The sequence below is a fragment of the Telopea speciosissima genome, chromosome 10, assembly GCF_018873765.1.
Source record: "Telopea speciosissima isolate NSW1024214 ecotype Mountain lineage chromosome 10, Tspe_v1, whole genome shotgun sequence".
Lineage (NCBI taxonomy): Eukaryota > Viridiplantae > Streptophyta > Magnoliopsida > Proteales > Proteaceae > Telopea > Telopea speciosissima.
The window spans coordinates 7,859,173-7,885,892 of NC_057925.1; the positions used below are offsets into that span (position 1 = coordinate 7,859,173).

Here is a 26,720-nt window from a genome sequence, read left to right on the forward strand (position 1 = left end):
CTTCCAAAAAAGTATGTTCAATTGTTCCCAAAGCGGTTACCAACGTTTGGGTTCACTCACCTCTGCATACTCTTTCCTCTATATATCTCTCTCTTCTCAAGCATTATTTTGTCTTTGCATCCCAATTTGAGTCAGTTTCTTTTTCCTCCTCAATTTCACATGTGGGCCGTAAGCTCAAGAGGTTTGAACCCGAGACCCACCGGTTACTCTTCGCAACTGTCGTTGATCCCTTGTGGTGAAAGTCAAAGTAAGTTCTAGTGCAGGGGCCATTTAGTCATTTGATGGCTTCTTGCACGACCAACTTCCCACTCACGAAGAGCTCCCTTGCAATGTCCCACTTATGGAGCGTTGACGCTGCTTCCTGCTGCGTCAAAGTCAACGATTCGGTCAAGGCCAGTAAGGGCTCCAGCAGGAATTTTTGACTCTCCACCAATTCCAACGAACTCTCCATTTTCTCTTTCTCTTTTCTCATCTCTTCCAACAAAGCCTTGCTTGTGTCAATTCCTGTCATTATCATTACAAAATTAAATTGAATATCAAAATTATGTTTGGTATGTATTCTTGAAATGCATTATAGGTAGATTTTGCATTCTCGAACAATAAAAATAATCATTTTTATCATCGACAAAATACAAAATCGACATAGAATGCATTTCAAGAATACTTGAGCCTTCTATTGTATTAAGAGTTTTCTTTATTCTCATTTCTCACCTGATAGGTAGCCACCATGGACATAACCATTAAATCTCTCATTTGTGTGTTCTCCGCTGAAGAAGATTGGTCCAACTGGTGCCTGTGACCGATAAAAAGAAAACTCAAATCTCATTAATTGAACCAAACAAAGGTTTATAACTTGAGAATTATGATTCCCAGAAACTCTAGAGCTGTGTTTGGGTATGAATTCTAGGTCAATTTCACATTGTTAGACGATAAAAATAACTATTTGCATCATCTGAGAATGTAAAATCAACTTAGAATGCATTCCGAGAATGCATACCAAACACTGCCAAGAAGTGAAGAGACACCTTTATGTCAGTGAAGTCTTGTTTGGTGGCGAAGATGGGGTAGTTGCTATAGCTTCCTCTCTGGAATCGATTATTCCACCAGCGAGGGACGAGAATCTTGGTGGCATTGGGTATGTCTAGTCTAAACATGTCCCTCAGTGCCCCCATGGCCTCCTCCATCGTCTTTTCATCCAATTGTGCCTCGACACGTTTCGATTCACCATTGGTTAATGTCACCACTAGAATGTTGGACCCTGGGTACGCATTCTCCATGTGCTGGTAACGTGCAAGCATCATATCATAGAATCAGATTGGTGGGTGAGTAGTGAGTGATGTGTGGATCGATGGAGAGATGATTAACTCAAAAAAAAAATCACAATTCCTAACATATTATATATTACTTACATCTTAATTATTTTAATTAACATGTAATAATATAAACATATAAGCAGAGAATCCATTTCGATTGAATTAAAATAAACAGAGAATGAAAATGGTGGAGAAAGTAAGATCCCTCAAGAAGTCCATAGCAGGACACGTGTGGTGATTTTATAACAGATAAATATGGAATTTTGCTTATCAAGTCAAGGGTTCTATATAATATTTTAACATGTCAATAAATAAAATCATTTTTCTGAAGACAATCCAAACGTATGAAGTTTGAATATGTCTTACAAAAATTTTAAAAATTTATGAAAACGGAAAGGAAGGAAAACGATGTGAGACTTAGAGATTATGTTATACTTCCATCATTCATGCTGCTGTAATCAATTTTTTGCCAGCTCAAGAACGGCTCATCGTCGGTGTGCGTCATAGTTAAAGGAACCTCTTCATTTTTAAAACTAATAATGCTGGAATTGCAAATGCAAGTTGCCTGGAAAAAACTAATAATCATTCTCTCTCTCTCACTTGCAATGAATTGTGAAAAAGTCTTCAGCATCCGACAATATATGCAGCACACGACGATGTCATATTTGTCATCTGGGTTGTAGGCAAAATTGCAATTCCACAAACTTTCTTTAGGTTTTAAAATAGAGGGTACCCAATGACAATGGCGAATTATTTTGCCAATTCCTGAACATTAAACCCTAAATGAGGCTGAGATTTCCACAATTGTTTTGGATGTTCAAGTCCTACAAACTTGCTTTGATTTCTGTTCTTTCAATCAAGTTTATAGATCTTTGAATGTAATTTCCCACTCTGTTTCGAAATGGCCAGCAGTAGATTCCCCTCATTGGGGGGTTTTTGAAAATCTTCATTTCTGGAGGATCTTCTAAGCCTTGTTCTTCAGTTTTTTCCTTTTGATGTTCAATACATTTCTCTCTTTTAATGAGGTGTTTTTGCAAAAAAAATAAAATAAATAAAATCCTAGTGCTCCCCCACCCCCACAGATATTTATCATTTCCAGTTCCTCTAACAAGAGGGGACTGGAATGACCACTCTACTCCTGTCCAAACACTCTACCCAAAAATTTGGCTAGGAATGCTTGTATTTACGGATCTGTCTATCCTTAACTTGGGTTTTTCTTCGCTTCTCATCAAAAAAAAAAAAAAACAAAAACACTCTATGCAAGTGGGATCCACCATCTCCTATTAGAGGAACTGGGAACTGGACCGACCAGAAAACTAGAAGAGATAATTTTCCCCACCCCCACACCCCCCTTTCCTTTCCCAACCTGATAGTTCCAATGCATAGAGTGAGAGTCCTAGAAGGTTCAACAATTATTGAGCTACTAATAATATAAGCCAGTAACATTGACAGTGATACAGCATTTGATCCACCATCTCCTATTAGAGGAACTGGGAACTGGACCGACCAGAAAACTGGAAGAGATAATTTTCCCCACCCCCGCACCCCCCTTTCCTTTCCCAACCTGATAGTTCCAGTGCATAGAGTGAGAGTCCTAGAAGATTCAACAATTATTGAGCTACTAATAATATAAGCCAGTAACATTGACAGTGATACAGCATTTAAGGTCCTACCTAGAATATCGCATTCTTAAGGATGGATCAACCCTAGTCAACTAGTCAGGTTAAATGAGCCTCGGTTTTGTGAAAATAATCAAAGAGAGTTATATATAATGTTATGGTGTCAGTATAATGAATTTTCAACTAAACCTTATTGAGTTCATCAACCTATTCTAACATTATCAATAGAACAGGTTTAGTACAGAATTCCATGCAGGTCAAGTCAAAAGCTCCAAAGTTGTGCCAACAAAGCTGACCTACTTCACGGGTGTACCAGGTTGGCAAGATTGTCTTGGCCCAGGTTGCACAAACCGTTGAGAAGACCTCCATAATGTTCCAAATAAATTTCACTTCAATTGCTTAAGGTGACGTAGTTGACTCATTGGAAAGAGACAAAGAACCTAGGTTTTAATTGAGCTATTTTACTTTACTTTAAAAAAAATGCTAGGGTTCTAAAAAGGTAAATCTGCAGTGCACCCATCACACATAACCAACCAAATAAATAAACAAACACAAACACAATAAATAAACAAAAACATAACAAACTCCTACAGATCAAACACAACCACAGATGCACATGAAGAGGGTCAAAGAAAGAAAAGAAAGCAAACCTGCCAAAACGTGTAGTAGCCTCTTCTCTCGTGGGCATAGATAAAGAACTCGGTGCCAGGCCCACAAGGCCAGAACTTGTAGGGGAACTTGAGGAAGATCTTGGTGTACACGATCACATCGCACTTCATAATGGCCTCCGTTTTCCACTTCTGCACATTTACACACATTGATTATTGTTTGCCTTAGTATCACCTCATGTAAAAAAAACAGGGCTGTTGTTTTCTATGCTGCAGAGCAGTAGCCTGTGCCTAGATATATGGGCCTGCCAATCAGGAGGTGGGATGGTCATTTTTTCCATCCCCATGTGTCTGGGCGCAGCATTCCAGATATAGAAAACATTTGACCTAAAAAATATAAGAAAAAAGAACGTCACTTGCTTGTGTGTTTAGGCATATATCTATGCCCTAACACTACTAATGCCCAGACACAGTTGCAAAATGATTAAGACACCCCTGCCTTTCCATAGAAGTGCGTCGATCATTTCACGTTTGACTATGTCCAGATGTAAATACACACGCACAACAGCATGACCCAGTGGCATTATTTCGCCCAAAAATAATAATAATATAATTATTATAGAAGATGACAAACTGGCAAACAAAACAAATCTCTATAAGCTGGCCATTCTCAACCTTCCTTCGTCGTGAGGTTGGGGAAGTGACTATGGGGGATGGGGGGACCACGACCAAAAACAGTTGGAACTCAACTCGTGAAGAGGATCATGGGATGCCACCAGCTGGCTCCATGCACCAATGGCCTTCGCCAACCCTTCACCGTACGCCTGGTGAACCGTACCGTCCCAAATTAAAAATCTTGATATTCTTTTTTTTTTATGAGAAAAAGAAAAAAACTTAGAATATCAAATATTACGGATCCCGTAAAACCACGCATAACCCGTTTTATAAAAATAGAAATTTTATACATATATAGTTATGGGGGATACCCAACAGTACTTTTGAGAATAGAGCCCCGAAACCCAACAGTCTAAGAGAAATCAGAAACAGGTTGTTATACGAAATAAAAACAAAGAGGAACTTCTCATAAAAAAAAAACAAAGAGGAACTGTTTAACTTTCGCCTTCTTTCCTTTTGTATATTTTTCAATTATTTAAAGATGATAGCTCCTTTCCCGTCACATCTGTCACCAAATAGGGGATAGGTCTCTAAGGCTCAATTCCAATACCAATTAGACAGGTTGACTCCATGTCTTAGTCGGGGATTAGGACCCTTTGTATCACCCTGGGCCATTGAATCCTGTACCAGTCCACAATCGCCGAACGGTAGGTCATGTGGGGTAGGATTTCCCACTGGTAGGCCCCATTATTCCTTATTGTGGATTTGTTATTAAGGGCCATATCATCAAATGCATGGCTTGAAATTCAACAAATGGTCAATAGAAATGATCTATATATATGGATTGGGCTCTTTTTCTTAGATGGCATCGTTCAATGAGTGTTTAATGAGGCATTCGTTATATTGTACAAATCTCAACATGTGTCCAGTAGATCATTGGAATGTGTATGACACAGTTCAGCTCCAGTTGTTGGATGATTTATTGAGCACTCATTAGATGATATCCTCCAAAAAAAGGAGCTGAATATTTGATATAAGGGAAAAAGGATTCTTAATTGATCCAGTGGATCCTAATCTCTTTTATACATAGAAACAGGAATGCGTTAAAATATTACTATACTCCCTATAATCAAAATAAAATATCTATATTAATGCCCTTGCATGCACTCTCATTGATCGTCACAACAATGATTCAGTGTTAAAAAAATCAGAGAAGTAGACTAGAATTTATTGAAATCAACTAGAATAAGAAAATACTAATAAAGTAAATTGATGCTGATTCCATCAGAATGGACGTTTCAACAATCGAATTTCAGGTTCTAAAAAACGTGGGGCCCCCAGAAAATTTAGGATTCAAGATTTGAATCCTCTTGCTCGTACATAACAAAAGAATTCAAATTGATTGCAATTTGCATGCAACAAGTCCCATCGAAGAGATATCAGAGCTGGGTGGGATCCTTGTTGCTTGGGCGGTCCCAAGGACCTTGTCCATGTCTCGTACGCAAGAGACCAGTGCCTGAGGCGGATACGACGGAATGGTTGAAGACATTTAACGGTAAAAAATGGGACCTAAAAGGCTAATAGTGGTTTGAAATGGTCAAATTCAGCCCACACAACAGATCCGTGTGCTAGAATGTGAGATTTGTAGGGAGAGAGAGAGAGAACTTACAGGTAAGGGAGGGCGGAAGGAAATAAGGTCGCTTTGGAGAACGCCAATACTAACGGACAAAATTACGTAATTGGCCTCGTAAACGCAACCGTCCTCCGTTTTCACCATAACGCCGTTTCTCGAGTGCTGCAATTCCCGAACAACCTGCTCGCATGCATTCAATGGAACAATAAATTAATCCCAAAATTTATTAAAACCTAAATTTAATTAATTACTGTTTATGGAAGGACAGAATCCGAGGCCGAGAGGCCCGAGAGTCGAGACACATCAAATTCTGGGCACAGTCAAACCAAGAAATACTACATCCATATTTGTTGATCAAAACCCAACCCTATTGTTAGTTTTAATTCACATTTCTTAAGGATTGAGGATCTGATAATAAATTGCACCTACTTACCCAAAAATAATAATAATAATAATAATAAATTGCACCTACAAGAAGTTCTATTTCAAGTGGGGATGGTACTGTCCTAGTGTTCCCTTGATTCATATTTTCATGCAAACTCTTAACTCGGGGCCATGGAAGAAGCAAGCACCCATTAAATGAGGAAAGTGACAAGACCTCGTACACACTATACTATTTAAGCATTCGGCTTTGTGGAGGAATGACGCCCACAGATTTCAATTGCCTTTTTTTTTTTTCATTGATAATACTTCAATTACCAATTTGATAAAAACTCATAAACTAAAAGAACTCATTAATCTAAAAAAAAAAAACCTCATTAATTTACCTGCATTTCAGAAAGAAATAAACTGAGGACAACAAATAAAAGGTCGTACCCAGTCCACAACGGTTTGGGGAGGGTCATAATGTATCAGTAGAGATGTAAATGGATAAACGAAAATTCGAATCCATTCCGTATTCGTATCCATTTAGGGATATTCATATTCGTTTAGAGAAATCCGGAGAAAAAAAACTGAATACTCCGAGAAAAATCCATCGAGAAAAAAATCCTGATACTTAATAAAAAATTCGTACAATATTCGTACACAGGAGTTTCCTCCCATCCAGCTTGTCCAATAGGGGTGGGAGTGTTTTTGGTCACCCATCCAGCTGGCCTCCATGCATGTCGTGCACATGCACAATCATGTATGAAAACTTCTACCATAAAAAATTAAGTAACTAATCTTAAGGGTTTTTGCAAATTCAACAAGTTCTAGAATATGAGGAAAAGAGAATCATGATTTAAGAGATATGGGTTGAGAGTGAATTGTATCCGCCATGAAGGGGAAGATCAATGTTACACAAGGCAGAAATGTAAACGAATAATCGAAAATAGTCTCTATGTATCAGCCTAATCCCTGCTTTCAAACCTATGACTACACCAGACCAACCTTATCATTGCACCAAGGTCCACCCTCTAAATCGCGGACAAGAAATGGAAGCCAAAAAACAGTTGACCAATGGTAGGGGGAGATATTTTTTTAGTGGCTTTGAAGGGAACGTCGTTATGCATAAAACCAAAACTTGGTCAAACCCAGCAAGAGAAAAAAGTGCTTGCATAGAAAAACAGATTTCGGATTTTTCGCGAACTTTTAGTTCTTCGCCCAATTTTATTAGTTAATCACCAGCATCTCTGTTTTTTCGATCTAATGTTTTGGAAAATAACGGATAACAGGAAATAGAAAGAGAACAAGAAATTCTACCTTGTTTAGCTTAAGACGACTGTCCACGATTTTACAATCAGAGGTAAAAAGAAAAGATTCCGCCATCTTATACAGCAAGAATTCATATCCTCTCTCATCTGCGACAAGAAATTCTCTCTCCCCAAAATCTGTATATGTTGATATTGGTTCCACCTCTGTAAATAAAACCCCCATTATTTCAAATATCCAAGAAAGGCTCACATGAGGAATCCAAGAAAAAGACAACAAAATTGAACTCAAACTGACCGGCCATCTCAAAATCATGGAGGATAAAATCGATGGCTAGCTCTATTGGGGTCTTTGGCGCCCTGGAAAAAAAAAAAAACAAAATTAACCTGCAACACTTAACCTGATAATTGATTCAATTCCTGATAAGAAGATGATTAAGAGAGTTAGAAGAGAATTACGATGACGGTTCCGGTGCCGTGGAGAGACCACAGAGCTTAGCCTCTTGATTCCTCAGTTCCTGAATTGCCGAGTCCACGGCTTTGTTATACGATGCGGCAGCTAAACCGCTCGGGAATATCTTTCCACTGAAACCGATTCAAAACCGAGTCATAACTAAAGAATCGTCAGTGTAGAAAGAACAACAACAAGAACAGCATGAAAACAATTGCGATTCAAAATATCAAATCCAATTTTTTCACGTCGTAAGCCTAATCGTTTCTCGTAATTGGACAGATGAAGCAAATGCTAAATTACGCTGGGGGAGGACAATAGTTGACTATAATCCTCACGGCGCCAGTTAGTAAAAAATCCCGATCGGAAAACTTAAATTCCATCTATCCATCATCGGACACCAGAGAACTGAACGGCATTCGCCGTTCAGGCGTAATCATTTTTCCCTGTCTAACCTCCGGCGTACTATAGCAAAACCTGTAACAAAATGATTTGCAGGAAGAGAACGAGAAAGAAAGAAAGAAGAAGAAGTAACGAACCTTCGATCGTAGATGTTGTAACGAGCATTACTGTAATCGGAGTAGCAGGTGTGGAGGCCTGATTCGCAGGCGAGTTCCCAAACCGGATTAGATTCCTTGCCGCCAACGCCTTGGATCCAACCTGCACCCAACTCCACCGACAAGTCTCCAAAATGTTCCTTTCGAATCCTCCCTCCGATACGATCCGAAGCTTCGAGTATCACCAAATCATCCACTCCGTTCTCCGCCAATACCTTCGCGGCCGATATACCTTTACACAGAATAAAAACAAAAGAAGAAGAACAACAACAACAAATCAGATTCACAGTTCGACGGAAGAGAGCAAACCTGACGGTGTCGGAGGACTTTTCTTACCAGAAATCCCTGCTCCGACGATGATGACGGAACAAGGCGATGACGAATCCATAGCTCAGCGAGCGAGAGAGGAAATTTTCCGGTTACTCTGGTTTTCCGTTTGTTGATGAGAGAGGTATAAGCAGCGGGAGTTTGGGCCTTTTATAAGATGTGTGTAACTCGATCCCGAATTCTATTACTTTCTTTAAGACCAGACAGGGTTTAGATTGGGTATGCAAGGGTAGATTAGTCTTTTTGTTCAGCAACGAAGTATGCCTTGAGGCGGGCGGTTGGGTGGTGAGGTGCAAGGAAACTTTTGTAATTTCATAATCCATTAGTCTGGGTTGAGAGAGAGAGCGTCATCCACACCAAGTCACCATCTGTCTTCGTATCTCCTCACGTGACAATTGTGAATCGACCGTGTGAAGCTTGTGAAGAAGTAAAACAAATTTAGACTTTTTGTGAGTGGGGGACCTTCACTACGATGGTCCCACGTGTGGCAAACAAACGGTGGATAGTAGTACAGCGTACACAAACATTTGTGGTCTTGTGAACCAATTTGGGATTTCTTTTGGGTGATGCACTAAAATGGCAGGTGAAGATTCCATTTGGTTATCAGCTATTTGGTTTATCCTAAAACATAACCATGGGTCAGCAGCAGCTAATCGGGACCTTACAAAAGGCGGAAGGGGATCATATGCTCTCATGTTTGATGTGTCCCACCAGTTTGCTCCCCCGTAGTGAAGGCAGATTCCAAGATTTGGAATAATAGATTGTGAAGAAGCTAAGTATCAGATGCTTTTGTTTTAGATTAGGCTGTTTGGGTCAGAATCAGAATCAGAATCAGAATCAGAATCAGAATCAGAAGAGCTTTGATTTTAGGGTAAAGTACACGTACCTCCTAAGCGGTTCAATATTTCACGTGCCACCCCTCAATATTCCACGTACCACCCCTGTTTTACACCCCAAATGCCATTTAAGTCCACACCAGGTATTAAATGTTATAAAATAACCAAACTACCCTTTCTTCTATCTTTTCTAAAATTTGAAAAAACCTAATTGCCCTGACCTATTTGCTAAAATTTGAAAATACCAAAATGCGCCTTATCTTCCCCAAATCATTATCTTCTTTTACCTACCCAATACCACCACCATCACCACCACCGTGAAGCCCCATCTCCACGCCTCCATCTCCACACTTGTCTTGACGTTCCAATCGCTGCAATTTCTTTTCAGATTGCACGCAACGCTCTATGGCCCAAGTCTTGGGGCCCACGGCCATCTGAACCTAACAAGGCTCTGCGCGTAGCTCGAAATGCACTGAAGAAGGCACCCATCTTGATCCCGCTCTTCAATCACTGCTGCATCCCTTGCAACCCCTCTTTGGCTGGAAACCCTATCTTCTCCGTCGACGAGAATCGAATATTCTGTTGCGAATCGGATTTATTTGATATCTTCGAACGGGAGTCTCTGCTCTGATGGGACAACGATCCCTGCGTCCTCAAAAAGCAGTGCTCGGTCAGTGAAAAGACAACAGTTTCGTTATCATTTTCATCTAATTACTCCCGCAGAAGCTTAGATTCTGGTGGCACCGCTAGGAGCAGAACACCCAGATGGGTTGAGTTCTGGAGTGATGCAGCCATCGATAGAAGGCGGAGGAATTCGTCATCTCTGTCGTCTTCTTTATCTTCCGATCAATACTATGAGATTCCTCAGCCAACATTTCGGGGAAAATTGTCGAAATGGGTTGAAGTGTATTTAGAGCAGATCGGAACGATCCTGAGGGAAGGTGGTTGGAATGAAACAGATGTAGCGGAAATCATACAGGTATCAGCATCTGGTTTTTTCAAAAGGGACGTGATTTTGTTAGATAATCAAGCAGTCTTGGATGCTCTGCTACTCAAGGCAGAGCGATTCTCTGACTCTTTGAGAAAAGCAGGGTGGAGCTCTGAGGACATCACTAACGCTCTGGGTTTTGATTTTCGACCGGAAAAAGAACTACCCCACGTATCAAAACCCCTCGTGTATTCGTGTTTGATTTGCTCTTTCTGGGTAAAAATGAGGAGAATCGGGAAATGCATTGTAAAGAATCTTGATTAAGGAAACAAAGATTACCATTTCAAAAATTTAAATATAAAACTCAGTTTGTTTCAGGTCGGCTTCCTCGATATCCTCGTGAAGCATGCCGCGTGAGCTGATCTACTCATCTACCACTGCAATTGCAACTCGCTAACCAATTTGAATCGAAATCTCCTGTAAAAATCTCTGCTTTTTGGAGAAGACCCCACCACCTTCAGAAAATTTCAAATAGAGAAAGGAGTTGGACAGAGATGCTGCAACTTGGAGTGATGAGCGGCTGCGAGAGGTGGAGGAAGTAGAGAAGGGGAGGAGAGATAGTGAGGTGGGGCTTCACGGTGGGATGGTGATGGTGTTAATGGTGGGTGGTGGTGGTGGTGGGTATGTAAAAGAAGACGATTTGGGGAAGATGAGGGTATTTTGGTCTTTTTAAATTTTAGCAAATAGGTCTTTTCAAATTTTAGAAAAGATAGAAGAAAGGGTAGTTTGGTCATTTTATAGCATTTAATACTTGGTGTGGACTTAAATGGCATTTGGAGTGTAAAGCAGGGGTGGTACGTAGAATATTGAGGGGTGGTCCGTGGAATATTGAGCCGCTTAGGGGGTACGAGGAATATTGGGTGCATTCTAGGGGGTATGTGTACTTTACCCTTGATTTTAATAGCAGCAATGGGGGTATTGGGCTGGGCCTACCCCATGAATTCAATAAAGCCAGACCCACCCAGTCTCACAGTAGGCTGATTCGGAATTTGACACGTGACAGCCAATTCAGCTTATCCCCTCTCCATCCAATGAAGGGAAATGCTACATCATCTTTCCTTCTTTTTTTTTTTTATGGCCACATCACCTTCCACATAGCACAATGAAGGTGATCACCAGGGTTTTAGTAATTGGTATTAGGATCAATAGCAGTCTCGGTGATATTGATACTGATTTGGATTGGCTTGTATCTGTTTGGATCAGACGGTTTAACCCTAAATTTCAATAAAAATGATTTTATTTATAATTTTATCCTTGGTCAGTACCCATAGATCGATATTATATCGATCAAGATCAGTATCAATCTCCACCAATATCGATACGAATTGATCGATCTAACCGATCCAATATTGATTCCTCAAACCATGGTGATCAATCACATAGAAAATCTTTCCTAGGTTGCCTATACAAAGACTTTTATGTAAAAAAAAAAAAAACCAAAATATTCTGGAAATTATAGATACTTTATTTTGTCGGCTTATGATAGGGGTATGGGGCCTTGTATTGAGTCTCAGTTTTCTGTCCAACCCCAATTAATGTTTTGAATTATCAACCCGGAGAAAATGACTTGAAAATTTATCAAAATATCCTTGGGAAGGTTGAGTGATAAAAGACTGATCAAATGAACCAATTTGTGTAATGTATGGATCTTTAGAGGTGGAAAACGAAGGCCGTAATGAAGTGGATCAAGATTGTCTCCAGGGAGTAGGGAACGCCCAGTGCGTTGCCAGCCGTTGGGTTGTATCGTATATATTCCTAGGCATACGTCGAGAAATGTGCGGCACAGCTCAACCGTTGGATGCCCCCTGGCAGCACCCTGGGCGCACGCTTCCTTGGAGACGAGCTAAATTCTAATGGAGTGGATGTTTTCTTTTGAGTGAATGTTGATCCATCCAAAATTAATGAGGTTTTTGAGTTGCAAAAGAAAGCCTATGTTTCTCTTTTATTACATTGACCATTTTCTCGTTTGAATTTCATGAAGTTTTATGTAAGAGAAATGAACAAGTGTCTCACTTAAGCTGCGTTTGGTATGCATTCTTGGAATGCATTCTAGGTCGATTTCGTATTCTTAAATGATAAAAATAGTTGTTTTTATCTTTCGAGAACGCAAAATCGACATGAAATGTGTTCTAAGAATACATACCAAACACAACAATAATATTAAACTCTTGAATGTGAGACTTCTTTAGAGCATCCCTATCATGTTCATATGATTTCTAGTAAAACTTCCTTTTTTGGTAGAAACTTTTTGCATTAATTTGGATTAGAAGTAAAGTAAATTTAATTACTATATTTAGTATAATGTTGAGTTCGTTATATAATTATTTTTGGGGATGAGGAGAAGGGAAGTGACAGAGTAACACATGAAAAATGAAAAAGGCTAAGAGAGAGAGGGTTTCCTACTCTACCACAATAAGGTGGAATATACGCATTACACGACCGACAATTTGGAGAAAGACATCATCCACATGGGGTCTACGTACATGGGGCCCTTATGGACATAATATGAGAAAGAACATTAGATATAGGCCCATAGCTCATTATGTGACAGAACATATATTAAAAATTGCACTCTGGCGGCATATGCTTCTTTTTCCCAATGGCTAAAAAGGAATAACAAAAAATAAAAGGTTAGTCTAGGACTCCCAACAACTTAAATCTCTTTTCCCAAAACAGTTAAAAAACAAGAACCCTACAATGCTATTTTCTGGTGAAAGGGAGACAGAATGAGAGACATAAGGTTTTAAGCAGTTCACACGAACATAAAGGAAGAAAAACATTACAACATAGCTCTTACTGGAGCAGTTTTAGAGATCATGGTCACACTATTGGAGGTGGAAGCAACACTCTAATTCCGATGCGAGTAATGCACGAAAACATGTACGACATACAAAACTGTATACATTCACAGAATTGTGTATGACACATAAAACTCATATGTAGGAACAATTAGTATAGAAAAATAATACACACACATGAGCTAAGAGATCTACGTGGTTCAACAATACCCCCCCTCTCTCTCACACACACACACACGAGTTAAGAGATCTATATGGTTTAGCAATACCGTCTACATCTACAGAGTTACAATCTTCCACTAAGAGCAAGAGAAGAGTTGCAGTACAGGCATTGCAATTTGATTCACAAACTAAAGTCCCATGTACACTGTTCTCTCTCTCTCTCTCTCTCTCTCTCTCTCTTCCCTTCTCTCACTTGGCCGGTCACTCACTTTTCTCTCATTACCTGGGTGTTTCACCACTCCTAGCATCTCACTCTCTTTTACGTACCTTGGTATATACACCTCTCTCTTTTATAGATTCATCTTCTTCTATATTTTTGAGGACTCCACTCTTTTGGAAGACTCTTCATCTTCCACTTTTTTAGAAAACCCCCATTTTCTTGAAGACTCCAATACTTCAAAGACTCCATATCTTTCAATTTTTTGAAAATACTCAACTTCTTTAGATTTCACCCATTTGAAGACTCCACAATTTTTTTTCATTAAAATATCTTAATGGACAACACCGTTAGATCATTGAACCCAACCCATCAATTGGTCTAGTTAAAAGACACCAAACCTAACACACATAGCCGTGAAATTAAACTTTGAGGAAAGACCATGGAAATTCTATTTCGGAGCCATCTCTACTCTTTGAAAATCTCAACTTTCTTACACTTCATCCACTTGAAGACTCCATACTTTTCTTATTAAAATAACTTAATGGATAACCAGATCATTGAACCAAACCCATCAATCGTCCTAAATAAAGGACACCAAACTCAAATTAAACTCTGAGGTAAGACCATGGAATTCAACTATTTCATAGCCCGACTCACCACTACCCCTCAATTTTCCTTTTCACAAATAACCATAGATTGCACAATTAGCAGTAATTAATTATAACTTGAGTGACAACAAGATGAGCTGTTCCTCTTCATACAAAAGTAAAAGAAGGCTTCCATGTATTGGCCTGCTTGGAGTTCACTTCAAAGCTAACTCAAAGTCACTAACCCACTTTACTCTCTTCGTGTGAAGGCTCCAAACAAAATAATTCATTGACTCTACTTTGGAGTCATGGGTTTCCAGTTCTCCATGGCAAGTACCTAATCCCTACTTGGAGGAATTATTTTATCCTTTATTTAACATTTAATCTTAAAACTTTGAGTTTTTTTTTTTTTTTAAAACAATCCTTGCCTAGAAATATAGGGTTTGAAGGTACAATGGTCAAATGGGCTATCTTCTTTTTATCATTGGAACTATTGATTTCTATCCTTTCTTCATCATATAACTTGATGTATTCAACATCTTTGTTTTGAAATTTAGGGTTCTTAAATGCATTTGTCAAATGGGTCTTCTTCTCCATGTGTGAATAGCTGAAATTCTCTTTCTTTGCTTTTCAACACAGATATTTTTTTAATGGAACTTGCCAACATAGATTCAGTTCAACTGCATGGATTATAAAAGAAACAGGTTTCAATCATCACCTCAAGACTTTGTCCTGTTTGACTACTCCATTAATGAGAAGCTTCCATTTAGTTTGAGTAAAGCTTAGAAAATTTTGGAGTTCACTATTTGTCCCAAATGTCTCTCCAGTGATCTTTATCACCTTTAGATCTCTGTCCGGTTCAGTTCCACATTTTCTCTAACAAGGGGACTAGAATGATCACCCTACTCCTGTCCAAATATTCTGCTCGAGTGGAGTCCACCACCCCCTATTAGAGGAACTGGAGAACTGGGCCAAGCAAAAAATTGGAGGAGATAATTTTCCCCAGTTTCCACTTTGAGGTTCTTTTTATGGATCTTTATCACCTCCAGATCCCCCCAACTCAATTCCCAGTTCCTCTAATAAGGGAGTTGGAATGATCACCCTATCACTGCCCAAACACTCTGTCCGAATGGGATCTACCGCCCCCTATTAGATAAATGAAATTGGAAGAGATAATTTTTCACAATAAAAAATCCTCGTCGGCACGCAAATCTACCATTAGGTGCAGTGAGGCACTCATTAGTAGACATGTGTCCTCAGCTTAAAGAACGGTTAGGATTAAAAAGTGATTGAATGGGGTTCTTCAACCCACCGGCGAATAGGTCCTCACTTGACACATGTCTAAAAAGTGAGAGCCTCACTGCACCTGACTCAGATAGATTTACACGACGTGTCCTTAAATGGAGGACTTTGACTTTACATTTCGAGTCTCATAGACACAAAGAACGATCTATGATAGGCTTGGAATTCCTAGACCATAATGATAGTGGTCTGTTAGATTCAAATGGAATGCCGACAGTTCACTCAAACAGCTGACCTCTGACCCCATGAGTTCCTCTTAGCCGTATATAGTGATGTTATGCATACAACTAATTGTGCTTATAGGTCATAGAGTTCACTTTCATAGGGAGAAGGATTAATGATCTAAATAGTGATTATTTATTTATTTATTTTTTAACGAAATCTAAATAGTGTTTATTGTTTTATACTGTAATTAATAAAGTAGTAAAACCCCCCACTTTCTGCATGTTAGCCAAGTGGGTGCAACCAAATGGCCTACAGTGGTTGTAGGGTCCACATTTACCATGATCGAGAAAAACATTTTTTGATTATTTCATGTCAATCTCTCTCATTCTCACACGAAATGATCTTGCTGCCCTTTGATGTAGGATAGGTTCTCCTATACCGTTTGCTCAGAGAACCCTCTCCCTTTGGTAAATACAAAAGGATCTGGCTGATCAATACCTCTAGTAGGAAAAGGGGTGGGTGTTTGGCTTCATTTGCGTGAATTTCATATTATTTAGTATGAACTTCAAATGTTTTATTAAATTACTCATTTATTCCTATCACTTGTGAAATCTAATGCAATATTCTTACTTGTAATGAGAAGGATTTAGTTATTCTTTAGTCCATGTGAAGAAAGAATCTCTTTATCGATGGTGATTTTAATTGGCGCTATTATTAGACTCTAGGAAGAGTGGATGCCAATATTAGTTACTTCAATTCCCCTATCAATGAAGGCCCAAAATACCCTTCTCATCAAGGCTGGTTAAGAAAAACTGGGTCAGAATGAAAATGAATTTTTTTTGTTATTGTAATAGATCAGAATGAAAAACTAGAAAAACTAAGGCAATGTTTGGTATGAATTCTTGGAATGCATTCTAAGTCAAATTCGTATTCTCAAATGATAAAAATAGTTATTTTTATGGCTCAAAAATGCAAGATTGACATAGAATGCATTCCAAGAATGTATTACGAGTTATGACCACCCTTGAGGTGTCACAAAGATTTTCCCAATATGGCCCAAGTTTTGCCTAATGTCTGGTCTGTCACTTTGTTGTGGGTTTGAGGCTCATTCAGTCAGTGTCAATCCACTGGGTTGGTCAAGGTCTTGGATCTTCATGATAACAAAATCCAAACCAGCCCAAGCCCAGTAAGAAGCCCATTATTGAGCCAAGGGAACCTTCTTGGACCAATCATTGAAGGAGAACCACAGCAGGTTCACCAATCTCCCATATACCAGTTTCTAATGTGGTTAAATTAGTTAAGGCGAAATGTTTCCTATGGGGGTGTACTGCCATACCCAGACACAGAGAAGGGGGACGGGGATGACTGCCAGATTGATGCTTTCGCATGAGCTCTTATTGGTCCCACGTGTGCTGGGGCCATGCTCCCTCGCAAGAGACACTTTCCATTAGTTAATCCCACTCGTACGGTAGCTATTAATACATAAGTGGAAGACATCTTCTTTTGTCGAAGGAAGAGGATTTTCTGAGCAAGCGACATAGGGGAGGAGTGCACCAGTGAAGTGAGGCAATATGATATCGTACATAGGAGGGCAGAAAAAGTCATTTAATGTGAGAAGGAGACATTTACACAAAGGGTACTAGAACATTATCCGTTTGAAGAATTACATGAGGGGTTTTTGGGGAAATGTGAGTGTATGGTGTACCCGTACTCAACCCTGGGCCAGGATTTAAGACCAGGCCTTAGTTGGGTCGAGTCTAGGTGGGATATTTTCATGTAGCCCATTGGGCCTAGAACCAAAATCAGCCCAAGTTATACCCCAAAATCTTATTAAACATTTTGACCAACAAAAAAAAAGAAGAAAAAAGAAGCTATTGCTCATAAATTTAAAACGAAACTTTGTTGGACTTTCAAGTTTCAACCACTCACCCACTACAAAATAAAAATAAAAAACAATTGATTCTTGCCTCAATAAACTCTTAAAAAATTTGGATGAATATAATTTCAAATTAATATACTAAAAAGAATTTCAACAATTATTGTGCATAAATTTAAAAGGGGATTTTTCTTGAAACCCTTGAAAGTGTCAAATAATTTGTAAATTTACTTTTCGGCCTTTCTAGTGTAACGTACTTTTTTCTTCGATGAGGGTAAATTTTGTTATTTCACATGTGCACTAAATTTTTTTTCAAAATAATGACAAATTTGGATAATGAGAGAATGGTAAGTCATTTTCAAATTATTTTGAAAACCCTTTTTTACTCTTAACATAAAGAATTTCAGGAATAAGACAAGGGGCAATCAAAAGAAAGTGTCAACTTCTAAATACTGCTTTGTAGGTGTCATTTAGGCAGTCCTAATTTAAAAAATATAAGAAAAATATCTATATCTAAATATTATAGGGAGAAAGAATGCCACTTGGTCGTGCCAGACATGCCGCCCCTACCCCCCCTAACACATGCACATGCAAACTAACTGCCAGTCTGCCACACTCCTAGTCATTTTCAAGGTTCAAGGGGGAGTGACGGTCATATCACATAGCCTTGTGTCAAGGCGTGAGGGCGGCGCTGCACGACCGGGTGGCGTTCTCTTTTCCATATTTATATTAATAAATATAAATAAAAAAAATTGATAATTCAAACTAGTTGTGGGCGGTACACTCTCCCACATTAAACTTATCTCCAAACTTTTATAATCATAATTGTTTAGTTATCTTAAATGCTCACAAATATGGTAATTGAACTTCTTATATGGAATCTTGTCCAAGGAATTGATTGCAAAATACAAATTTAATGATCAAATTTGGTATAAACTTTTATAATCATAATTACATAGTTATCTTAAACACGTACAAATATGGTATTCGAATTTCTTAAATGCAATATTTACCAAGGAATTGATTGCAAATTGTCAAATTTAAAATCCAAATTAAATGGTTAAATTCCCTTCATTTTATATCTCTTGCATCCAAACGGAGCCTATATAAATTTTTGAGAGCTTACCAATAAAACGCCAGATATAAGGTCGTGAAAATTGGTTGCATTGATGACCAGGAGGATACAAATGGTGGTGTGTCAAAGAGGGACCAACAAGCTGAATAGCCTCTTTGGTACCATGGCGTAGAGAGCCGGACTAGCCTCTTTGAGAATGTTACTTGACGAGCAGCTTCCTTTGTGATTCTCTTCATTTCTATCTTCTGGTGCCTCCCTTTGCTTGATCTCCTTTTCAACCATGATCGAAGGGACTAAGGATGAATTAATAGAACACTCACAAATTGAGGTCAAGTGACAATTGTGAAAGGAGAAAGCAATAAGAACAAGATGGGAGATGACTTATTCTTGTTGCTTTCTACTCCAATGGCTAAAAAAGGCAGTACTGATTGTCGGCCTTCCTTCTCCACAAACATAGACTATGGGTACCAAGGTAGTAGAATTTGTCATTTCTCCATTAAATCGCTCACCATGACCTGCACATCCGATTGAAACACACAAGATGATATATCAACTTCCTAACACAAGGGTATTATTTCTTATGTCATCATTTGGGATTTTCCGGTAATTATTCATATGCAGTAGAAAAATTTGTTATAAGAATTATCTTTTTGGAAATGCATTTCTCAAGTTTGACGATATTGTGCAAAGAAACATAGGAACCAAACGGTTATTATTTATGATCTATAATTTGTTTTTATAAATTATTTTTTATAAATAGTCCAAGAATACAAATAGAAACTATACCAAAAAGAGCCTTATAGTCCTAACTCCCTAATACATTATGCTAGTTCCTTAAAATTTCTTTTGATGTAACAATAAACCATGAAGATAGACTTGCCCCATATCTAAACATTCTTTGATCGAATTGGAATCGAGAGTGTGTTTTCTTTTCATTAACTTAAAAAAAATGTTAATGATGTTCTATAATTACCGTTGTTAATAATATACTTTTAGTACAATAAATATATTACCGCCACTAAAAATTATGTTAAGACTCACATGTAATGGCGGCAAAACCATTATCGGCAAGAAAAGGTCATCCTCAAAAGTGGAAATAAAATAATGAAAGATATTCTACATTTGTCATATTACTTTGATGCATGCTCATTTCATTGTATTCCTATGGGAGATCAACTCTGTTACTGACTCCTTAGCAATGAAGGTCCTATCGGTAAAGTGTAAGACAATTTGGCCGAATTTTACTCCATGATTGGAGGAACCATACGGCACAACAATTATGTATTCTCCACGTTCTTATGAATGAATTTCGTTTTACCAAAACAAAAATAATGCTACTAAACATGTAAGGTTAACATAATCTTATTCATCAAAAAAAAAAAAAAACATAATCTTTAATGGTGGTATTGCTTAGCTTCCAAGCCCATTATGGAATCCAAACCCAAAACCATGAGGAGCAATAACAGCATTGTTCACAGTGGTCCTAGTGTTCATGAGTAGGCTTTCCTTCATGTAGCCCACCGCGAATTTCAAGTGTTGCAGATCCTCCAAGTCAAGGGTGTCCAAGGGGTCTTCCCACCATAAATCACCATTGTTAGCATTTAGTACTGGTGCTTTCAGTTCCTTACCCTTCATCTCTCCGTCCTCTAATTGGGTGACGATATCCGTATATCGTCTAGTAAGCTCTGGTACATTGGCTTCATGATTAATACTTGGAAGGACACTTGGTTCCTGTGGTGTGCCTCTGTTGACGAATCTGTCTATAACAGTCTCAACAGAAGGGTGTCCAAAAGAAAAAACAGTGCCCGCTGGGGAGGAAAGAAGGATGGCAATCTCTGCACCACATAAGCTGTAGAGCTCGTTGGCCTTCTTGAAAAGCCCAGCTCTACGCTTAGAGAATGTGACTTGAAGATATTCTTCATTGCGGATCTTCTTCATTTCGATCTTCTTGCGTCCCTTGCTAGATCTGTTTTCTGCCATGATGGATGATGCTTGGTAATAGTTGCAGAAGGAGGCTGAGAGGATGGTGAGTGAAGAAAGCAATGAGAAGAAGAAGAAGAAGAGGAATGACGACATGAGAAGCTTGTAAATGCTATTTTTATAATCGAAACTTATGTTTGTTTTCATTCATTTATTACTATAATAAATCTTATATTTCCAATTTAGTACTAAATTTAAAATTAAGGAAAATTATCTTGGCAATATCTTTATTGAAATGCATTTACTACTTTATTAAATCGTATATTTCCAATTTTTTTTTTGGGCAAACATATTTCCAATTAAGTTAATATTAAATTAATCTATGAGATTTTTTATTTATTCCTAATTAATTGTTGAAACTATTTTTTGTATTTACTTTTTTATTATATATCTATCAAATTTATAGTAGTTTATTGAGGTAAAAACTCAAAAAAATTAATTATTGTGGATGAGTGGGTAAAAGTCTATAAAGTTGCTCTAAGCTGCAGCTCCTTCAACCATATCTAACATGTTACATGTGGCAGATCATGTGGAGCCTAAATTTTAGGGAGTGAGGTCCCACACTCTTTTTATGAGCCACATTTGGGCTCTATTGAGGTGTAAAATTGCTCTATTAATTTGCTTCACTTTCAACCAAACAAACCTCTAGTGATCCACTTATAAGATGTGCTCTGCTTCGGTATTTGACAAGAAATTGTAAATAAAAAATGAAGAGAGAGAGAGAGAGAGAGCTCGATTCCCGATTTTAATTCGACCAGAGGAATGTTTAGATATGGGGCAAGTCTATGTCCATGGTTAATTACTATATCAAAAGAAATTTTAAGTAACTAGCATAATGTATTAGGAGTTAGGACTATAATGCTCTTTTTGGTATAGTTTCTATTTGTATTCTTGGACTATTTATAAGAAATCATTTATGAAAACAAATTATGGACTTATGTGTCATAAATAATAACCGTTTGATTACTATTAGATATAATAAATTATAAGGAAATGGTTCTCTGAGCAAGCAAGGTATTCTACACCCTTTCACATTGATTATTTTAATCATTCTTTCTCTCTTTTAAAAAATATAATAATCCATGTGAGAATGCAATGTACACTTAGGCTCAGTGAGCCTTTTCCCTAAATTATTAAATGACAAATATGTTTGGTAGAACTATTTGTAGAAAAAATCCAACAAACTTTTTCGGTTCCTCTATTTTTTTGCACAATTTCGTCAAACTCGGGAAATGCATTTCCAAAAAGATAACTCTTACAACAAATTTTCCTACTGCATATGAATAATTACAAGAAAATCCACGATTAATGATATAAGAGTTAATACCCATGTGTTAGGAAGTTGATAAACCATATTGTGTGTTTCAGTCGGGTGTGCAAGTCATGGTGAGCGGTAGGGCTGCAACAGGGTCAGGTTGGGTCGGATTTTTTAAAATCCTAATCCAACCTTGAGTCCCTATAGCTAGGCACCAGGCCCGGCCCTGACTCAGGGCCAAAAAAATCCAACCCTGACCCACCCTCAAGGCCGGGCTAGGCTGACCTTGATTGGCCCTAATCATGGGGAGGGGGAAGGGAGATGCCCAAGCTGGGTCAAGCTGGGGAGGAGAAGAAGAAGAAGAAGAAAAAGAAAGAACAAGAAAAGCAAGAAGACAAGATTGGGCTGGGCTGGACTCACCATGAGGCCTAAACCCTAGCCCTGAGTCAGGGTTAGAAATTATAAGCCTAACCCACCCCTAGTGCCTGTATATCTCAACCTAGGCCCTGTTCAGGTTCAAGGTGGGCTCAAGCTATCAGGGCCAAACGTGCACCCCTAGTGAGCAGTTCAATGGAGAAACGACAAACCCTACTACCATGGTACCCATAGTTTATGTTTTTGAGCAAGAAGCTATAACACTTTTGAGTTGTTGGAGGCAAGGTGTAGGCGGTGCAGGTCCTTCCCCTTGTCTCTGTCTCTTCACGTTTCATCTAGGGGTGTAAATGAATAGCCGAAATCCGTTTCCGTATCCGTTTAGCACTATCCGAATCCGTCCGACAGCTAAACAGATGCGGATACGGATAGGCTATAGCTATCCGAAAAGCTATATTTACATGTAAACGGATAAAATATCCGATCCGTATCCATATCCGTTTAGCACTATCCGAATCCGTTCGATAGCTAATCAGATGCGGATGCAGATATAGCACTATCCGAGCCGAATTCGATCCGTTTACAACCCTAGTTTCATCATGATATGACGTTCAACCTCTCGTTCAACACATGATTAAGAGGTAAATATAAGAAATCTGAAGATTTCAATTCTAGAAGCAAGTGTCCTCCTAGTCGTCAATGCATATCATGGAGCCAATTTTCACGACCTTACCCCACGTTATATTGGTAAGTTCTCGGCAATTTATATGGGCTCTGTTTGGTTGCAAGAAATATAAAAGGAAGTGAAGTAAATTTAACCAAATTTGGATTTAAATTTGGCATTTTGTAATCAAATCCTTGGAAAATATTCCATTTAAGAAATTTGAATACCATATTTGTATGCGTTTAAGATAACTACGCAATTATGATTATAAAAGTTTATACCAAGTTTGGTCATTAAATTCTTCATTTTGCAATCCATTCCTTGAATAGAAGAATCATGGGGAGTAGGATTTTTGCCTTTCATTGGGGGTAGGGTTGTCATTTTGCTCCCCACTATGTGGGCATGGCCGCATGGGCATTACTCTCTCCTACAGGAAACTTTTCTCCAGACTTTTAAAATCATAATTGCATAGTTATCTTAAAAGCATATAAATATGGTATTCAAATTTCTTAAATGAAATCTTTTCCAAGGAATTGATTGCGAAATTCCAAATTTAAAATCCAAAACATACTTCTCTTCCTTTTATATCTCTTGTAACCAAACGAAGCCTATATAAATTGACGAGAGCTTACAAGTATAACGCCGGCCGGATAAGGTCATGAAAATTGGTTCCACGATAGACTCATGAGAATGCTGGCATAGGCCACACTCCCGAACAGAGTTATTTTCCATAATTATAAATATAAGATTTATCAAAATAGTAAATGCATGCATGGCAATAAAGTTATTGCCATGATAAATTTCATTAAGTCAACGAATCTTAAATTTCATAAAATTTAAATTTAGTATCAAATTGGAAATATAAAATTTATTATAGTAATAAATGCAGACAAACAAAGATAATGCTAAGATAATATTCATTTCTAGATAAGTTTCGATTATAAAATAGAATTGGGGAAAGTTTTCATACACGGCTTATAGAATTTTTATCCGCTATTGTAACTGGAGCGCTGCTGTGCGCATCGTGCGGTATAGCATGGGCCATGTGTGCACAGCGGGCCCCACTGTGCGCACATGGCCGCGGCTACGCCACACGATGCGCACAACAGCGCTCCAATTACAGCAACAAATAAAGGTCCCAGCTTACACAACCGTGTATGTGAGAGGGTGGGAATTTCAAGGCATTAACTAATGGGTGGGGATTTATGAGTCTATGACTTTTCCAACTCTTTGTGCAGGGGTGAGGTCATCATTTTTACCCCTCCTATGAGAGGAACCTGTGCACCTGACCAGGCAGGGAACCTGAGAGGAGAACGATCTGAACACGACCATGCATGCTTACACGACCGTGTATGAAAACTTCCCCCAATAGAATTTACCAACTTCTCATATTGTCATTCCTTTTCTTCTTCTTCTTCTTTTGATTGCTTCCTCCACTGTCTATTCTCTCAACCTCCTTCTACAACTCTGCTTGATACATCTTTATTCCCAAGCTTCCATCATGGTAGAAAGAAGATCCAGCAATGGGCTCCGGAGGACTGCAATGAAGAAGATCCACAATCCAGATGCTCTTCAAGTCACATTCTCGAAGCGGAGAGCTGGACTTTTCAAGAAGGCCAACGAGCTCTACAACTTATATGGTGCAAAGGTCACCATCCTTGTTTCCTCCCTAGCGGGCACTGTTTTCTCTTTTGGACACCCTTCTGTTGAGACTGTTATAGACAGATTCCTCAATACAGGCACACCACAGGAACCAAGTGTCCCTCCAAGTATCGATGCTAATCGTCAAGCCAATGTACCGGAGCTTACTAGGCGATATCTTAGTTAGTAAGTACGTGCATAATACGTGTACCCGAACTTTTAGATGAAAAATACTCTTGTCCCCGCATTTTTCCATATTTTTATAAAAAAACGCATTTTTTAAACGATCGAGTATTATACATGTATAGTTCGGATATAATACGGTTTAATACTTTTTAACTTTAATGTTTAAAAAAAAACAAAAAACAAAAAACAAAGAGAAATACCGTTTCAGTTCACCTTTCTCCATTCTGATTTGCAAACTGCCGAAGAGGCGAAGACTGAAGTCGAACCCTAACAGCTGCCCCCCCAATCTCCAATCATCCTCACTGTTTCCGTTTAACAGCCACCGGCGACGGCAACGGTAACGGCGACGCTTTAAAGGCCTCACGGTTCTCCTTTGTGGTTTATCCCTTTCTTTCTTTCTTTCTTCTCAATCGTTTCAGTTTCTCTTTCTTCTTCCTTAAAATCTCCTTTGGTAAAAATTGATCTTGAATTCTGAGCAGCTTTTACCCATTTAAGTTGTGAAACACTTCATCTTTCCTTCATCTTTAAGAGCTTTTCTGTGTACAAATCTAACCACGTTCCCTAGCCGAAGTGTCTCATTAATAACCTGTTTTATAAGATCCAAACTTGTCAAAGTCTCTCAATCAAGCAAGATTGAGAGAGAAATTAAGAACAGTAGAGCTTACACATTGTGTGAATTCCATTTGTGTATAATCGTCCCAAGTCAATCCAATCTCTCCAGATTGTTGCTTAGCTCTGCTGATTTCTCAGTGTTCTTCCTGAAAAGCACAAGTGAAGAATTAACCAGAGAAAGAGATTTTATAATAATGAAACCTATTTAATTTTATCACATACCCTTAACTGTTCAATTGCTCTGGGGCAACCTTGTAAGAAGTAGATGGCCAAAGCTATTGCAACTGAAGAAGTTTCATGACCAGCAAAAAGCAAGCTTAGTATGAGATCAAGAATCTGCTGTGTGGAAAAGTTTGAATTCTTCATAACCCAACCAAGTAGATCATCTTCTACTCTCTCACAGTCATCATCATTCATTTGACAGATCCTTTCCTCCATTTTACGCTCTATAACTTTAAGAATAGTTGTTCTTGACTAATTTGCCCAAGAAATAAAAAAAAGATGATCTGGGCAGCAAAGCTTTTAGACTATTTTTATCAGATTTGTTCTTATTAGAGACTATTTTATGGGGTTTTCATGATTCTAGAACACATTATGTCTTACATTTTTTTGTGTTTGATGAGATGTAATAGACTATTTTATTGATATTTTATGGTTTAGAGACTATTTTATTGATATTTTGGTTTGTTAAATGATAATCTTAGAGATGTAATATAGGATATTATATTATTGTGTTTATTTTAGATCATAAAATCATGATATTATTTTGTTTATTAGGTGGTGAACGTATGTTACATAATGAATATATGCCTGTTTTTTTAAAAGTATTATTGCCGCCTATGCCGTATTAAACACGTATTAAACGCATATCGTATTACTACCGTATGTGTTTTATTAAGCCGGATTTTTGAAAAGTATTATTACCGTCTAGTCCGTTTAATTGTCGTACGTATCCGTTCCCGTTCAATTGTTGTTCCCGAACTTACTAACTAAGGGCGATATACGGATGTCGTCACCCAATTAGAGGAGGAAGACCCCTTGGCATGGACACCCTCGACTTAGACGATCTGCAACACTTGAAATTCGTCGTGGGCTACATGAAGGAAAGCCAAACCAAGAATGGTTTTGGGTTTGGATTCCATAATGGGCTTGGACCTACGCGTTTTTATATCGCTCTCTCGAAGTCCAACCTGTGTTGTTGTAAATCTGAGGTAAAAATTAAGGATGGGCTATGGGCTTTGACACAT

The 26,720-nt window shown here is 38.4% G+C and overlaps 3 protein-coding genes, 1 long non-coding RNA gene and 1 pseudogene across 4 annotated transcripts; 2 read left to right on the top strand and 3 right to left on the bottom strand.

Annotated features, from left to right (window-relative positions):
- Positions 1-233: 233 nt before the first annotated feature.
- On the bottom strand, positions 234-8,856 carry LOC122641700 (polyamine oxidase 1-like). The gene is made up of 10 exons (XM_043834985.1): positions 8,764-8,856; positions 8,410-8,659; positions 7,879-8,004; positions 7,718-7,779; positions 7,472-7,626; positions 5,825-5,968; positions 3,583-3,732; positions 1,026-1,280; positions 712-793; positions 234-504 (listed from the first exon to the last, which is right to left on the bottom strand). The coding sequence occupies exons 1-10, from the start codon at positions 8,813-8,815 to the stop codon at positions 275-277; spliced, it is 1,506 nt and encodes a 501-aa protein (XP_043690920.1). The 5' UTR covers positions 8,816-8,856; the 3' UTR covers positions 234-274.
- Positions 8,857-9,388: 532 nt separating this feature from the next.
- On the top strand, positions 9,389-10,842 carry LOC122643160 (annotated as a pseudogene).
- A 9,331-nt stretch (positions 10,843-20,173) lies between these two features.
- On the bottom strand, positions 20,174-20,743 carry LOC122643161 (agamous-like MADS-box protein AGL62). Its single transcript, XM_043836811.1, has one exon. It carries the CDS (start codon positions 20,741-20,743, stop codon positions 20,174-20,176), a length of 570 nt encoding a protein of 189 aa, XP_043692746.1.
- Positions 20,744-24,535: 3,792 nt separating this feature from the next.
- Positions 24,536-24,862, top strand: LOC122643162 (agamous-like MADS-box protein AGL62). Its single transcript, XM_043836813.1, has one exon. It carries the CDS (start codon positions 24,536-24,538, stop codon positions 24,860-24,862), a length of 327 nt encoding a protein of 108 aa, XP_043692748.1.
- A 517-nt stretch (positions 24,863-25,379) lies between these two features.
- LOC122644053 lies at positions 25,380-25,943 on the bottom strand. The gene is made up of 3 exons (XR_006330222.1): positions 25,696-25,943; positions 25,527-25,619; positions 25,380-25,447 (listed from the first exon to the last, which is right to left on the bottom strand). It is a non-coding gene; the product is annotated as an uncharacterized LOC122644053 (long non-coding RNA).
- Positions 25,944-26,720: the final 777 nt, after the last annotated feature.

What these genes read in the sequence shown, in the direction of transcription:
- LOC122641700 (XM_043834985.1), bottom strand. Translation starts at nt 8,815, where the DNA reads ATGGATTCGTCATCGCCTTGTTCCGTCATCATCGTCGGAGCAGGGATT. An exon ending in TACAACATCTACGATCGAAG is followed by an intron (nt 8,005 to 8,409) that starts GTTCGTTACTTC and finishes AATCGGTTTCAG; the next exon opens with TGGAAAGATATTCCCGAGCG. An exon ending in CCTTCCGCCCTCCCTTACCT is followed by an intron (nt 3,733 to 5,824) that starts GTAAGTTCTCTC and finishes GTAAATGTGCAG; the next exon opens with AAGTGGAAAACGGAGGCCAT.
- LOC122643161 (XM_043836811.1), bottom strand. Translation starts at nt 20,743, where the DNA reads ATGGCAGAAAACAGATCTAGCAAGGGACGCAAGAAGATCGAAATGAAG.
- LOC122643162 (XM_043836813.1), top strand. Translation starts at nt 24,536, where the DNA reads ATGGTAGAAAGAAGATCCAGCAATGGGCTCCGGAGGACTGCAATGAAG.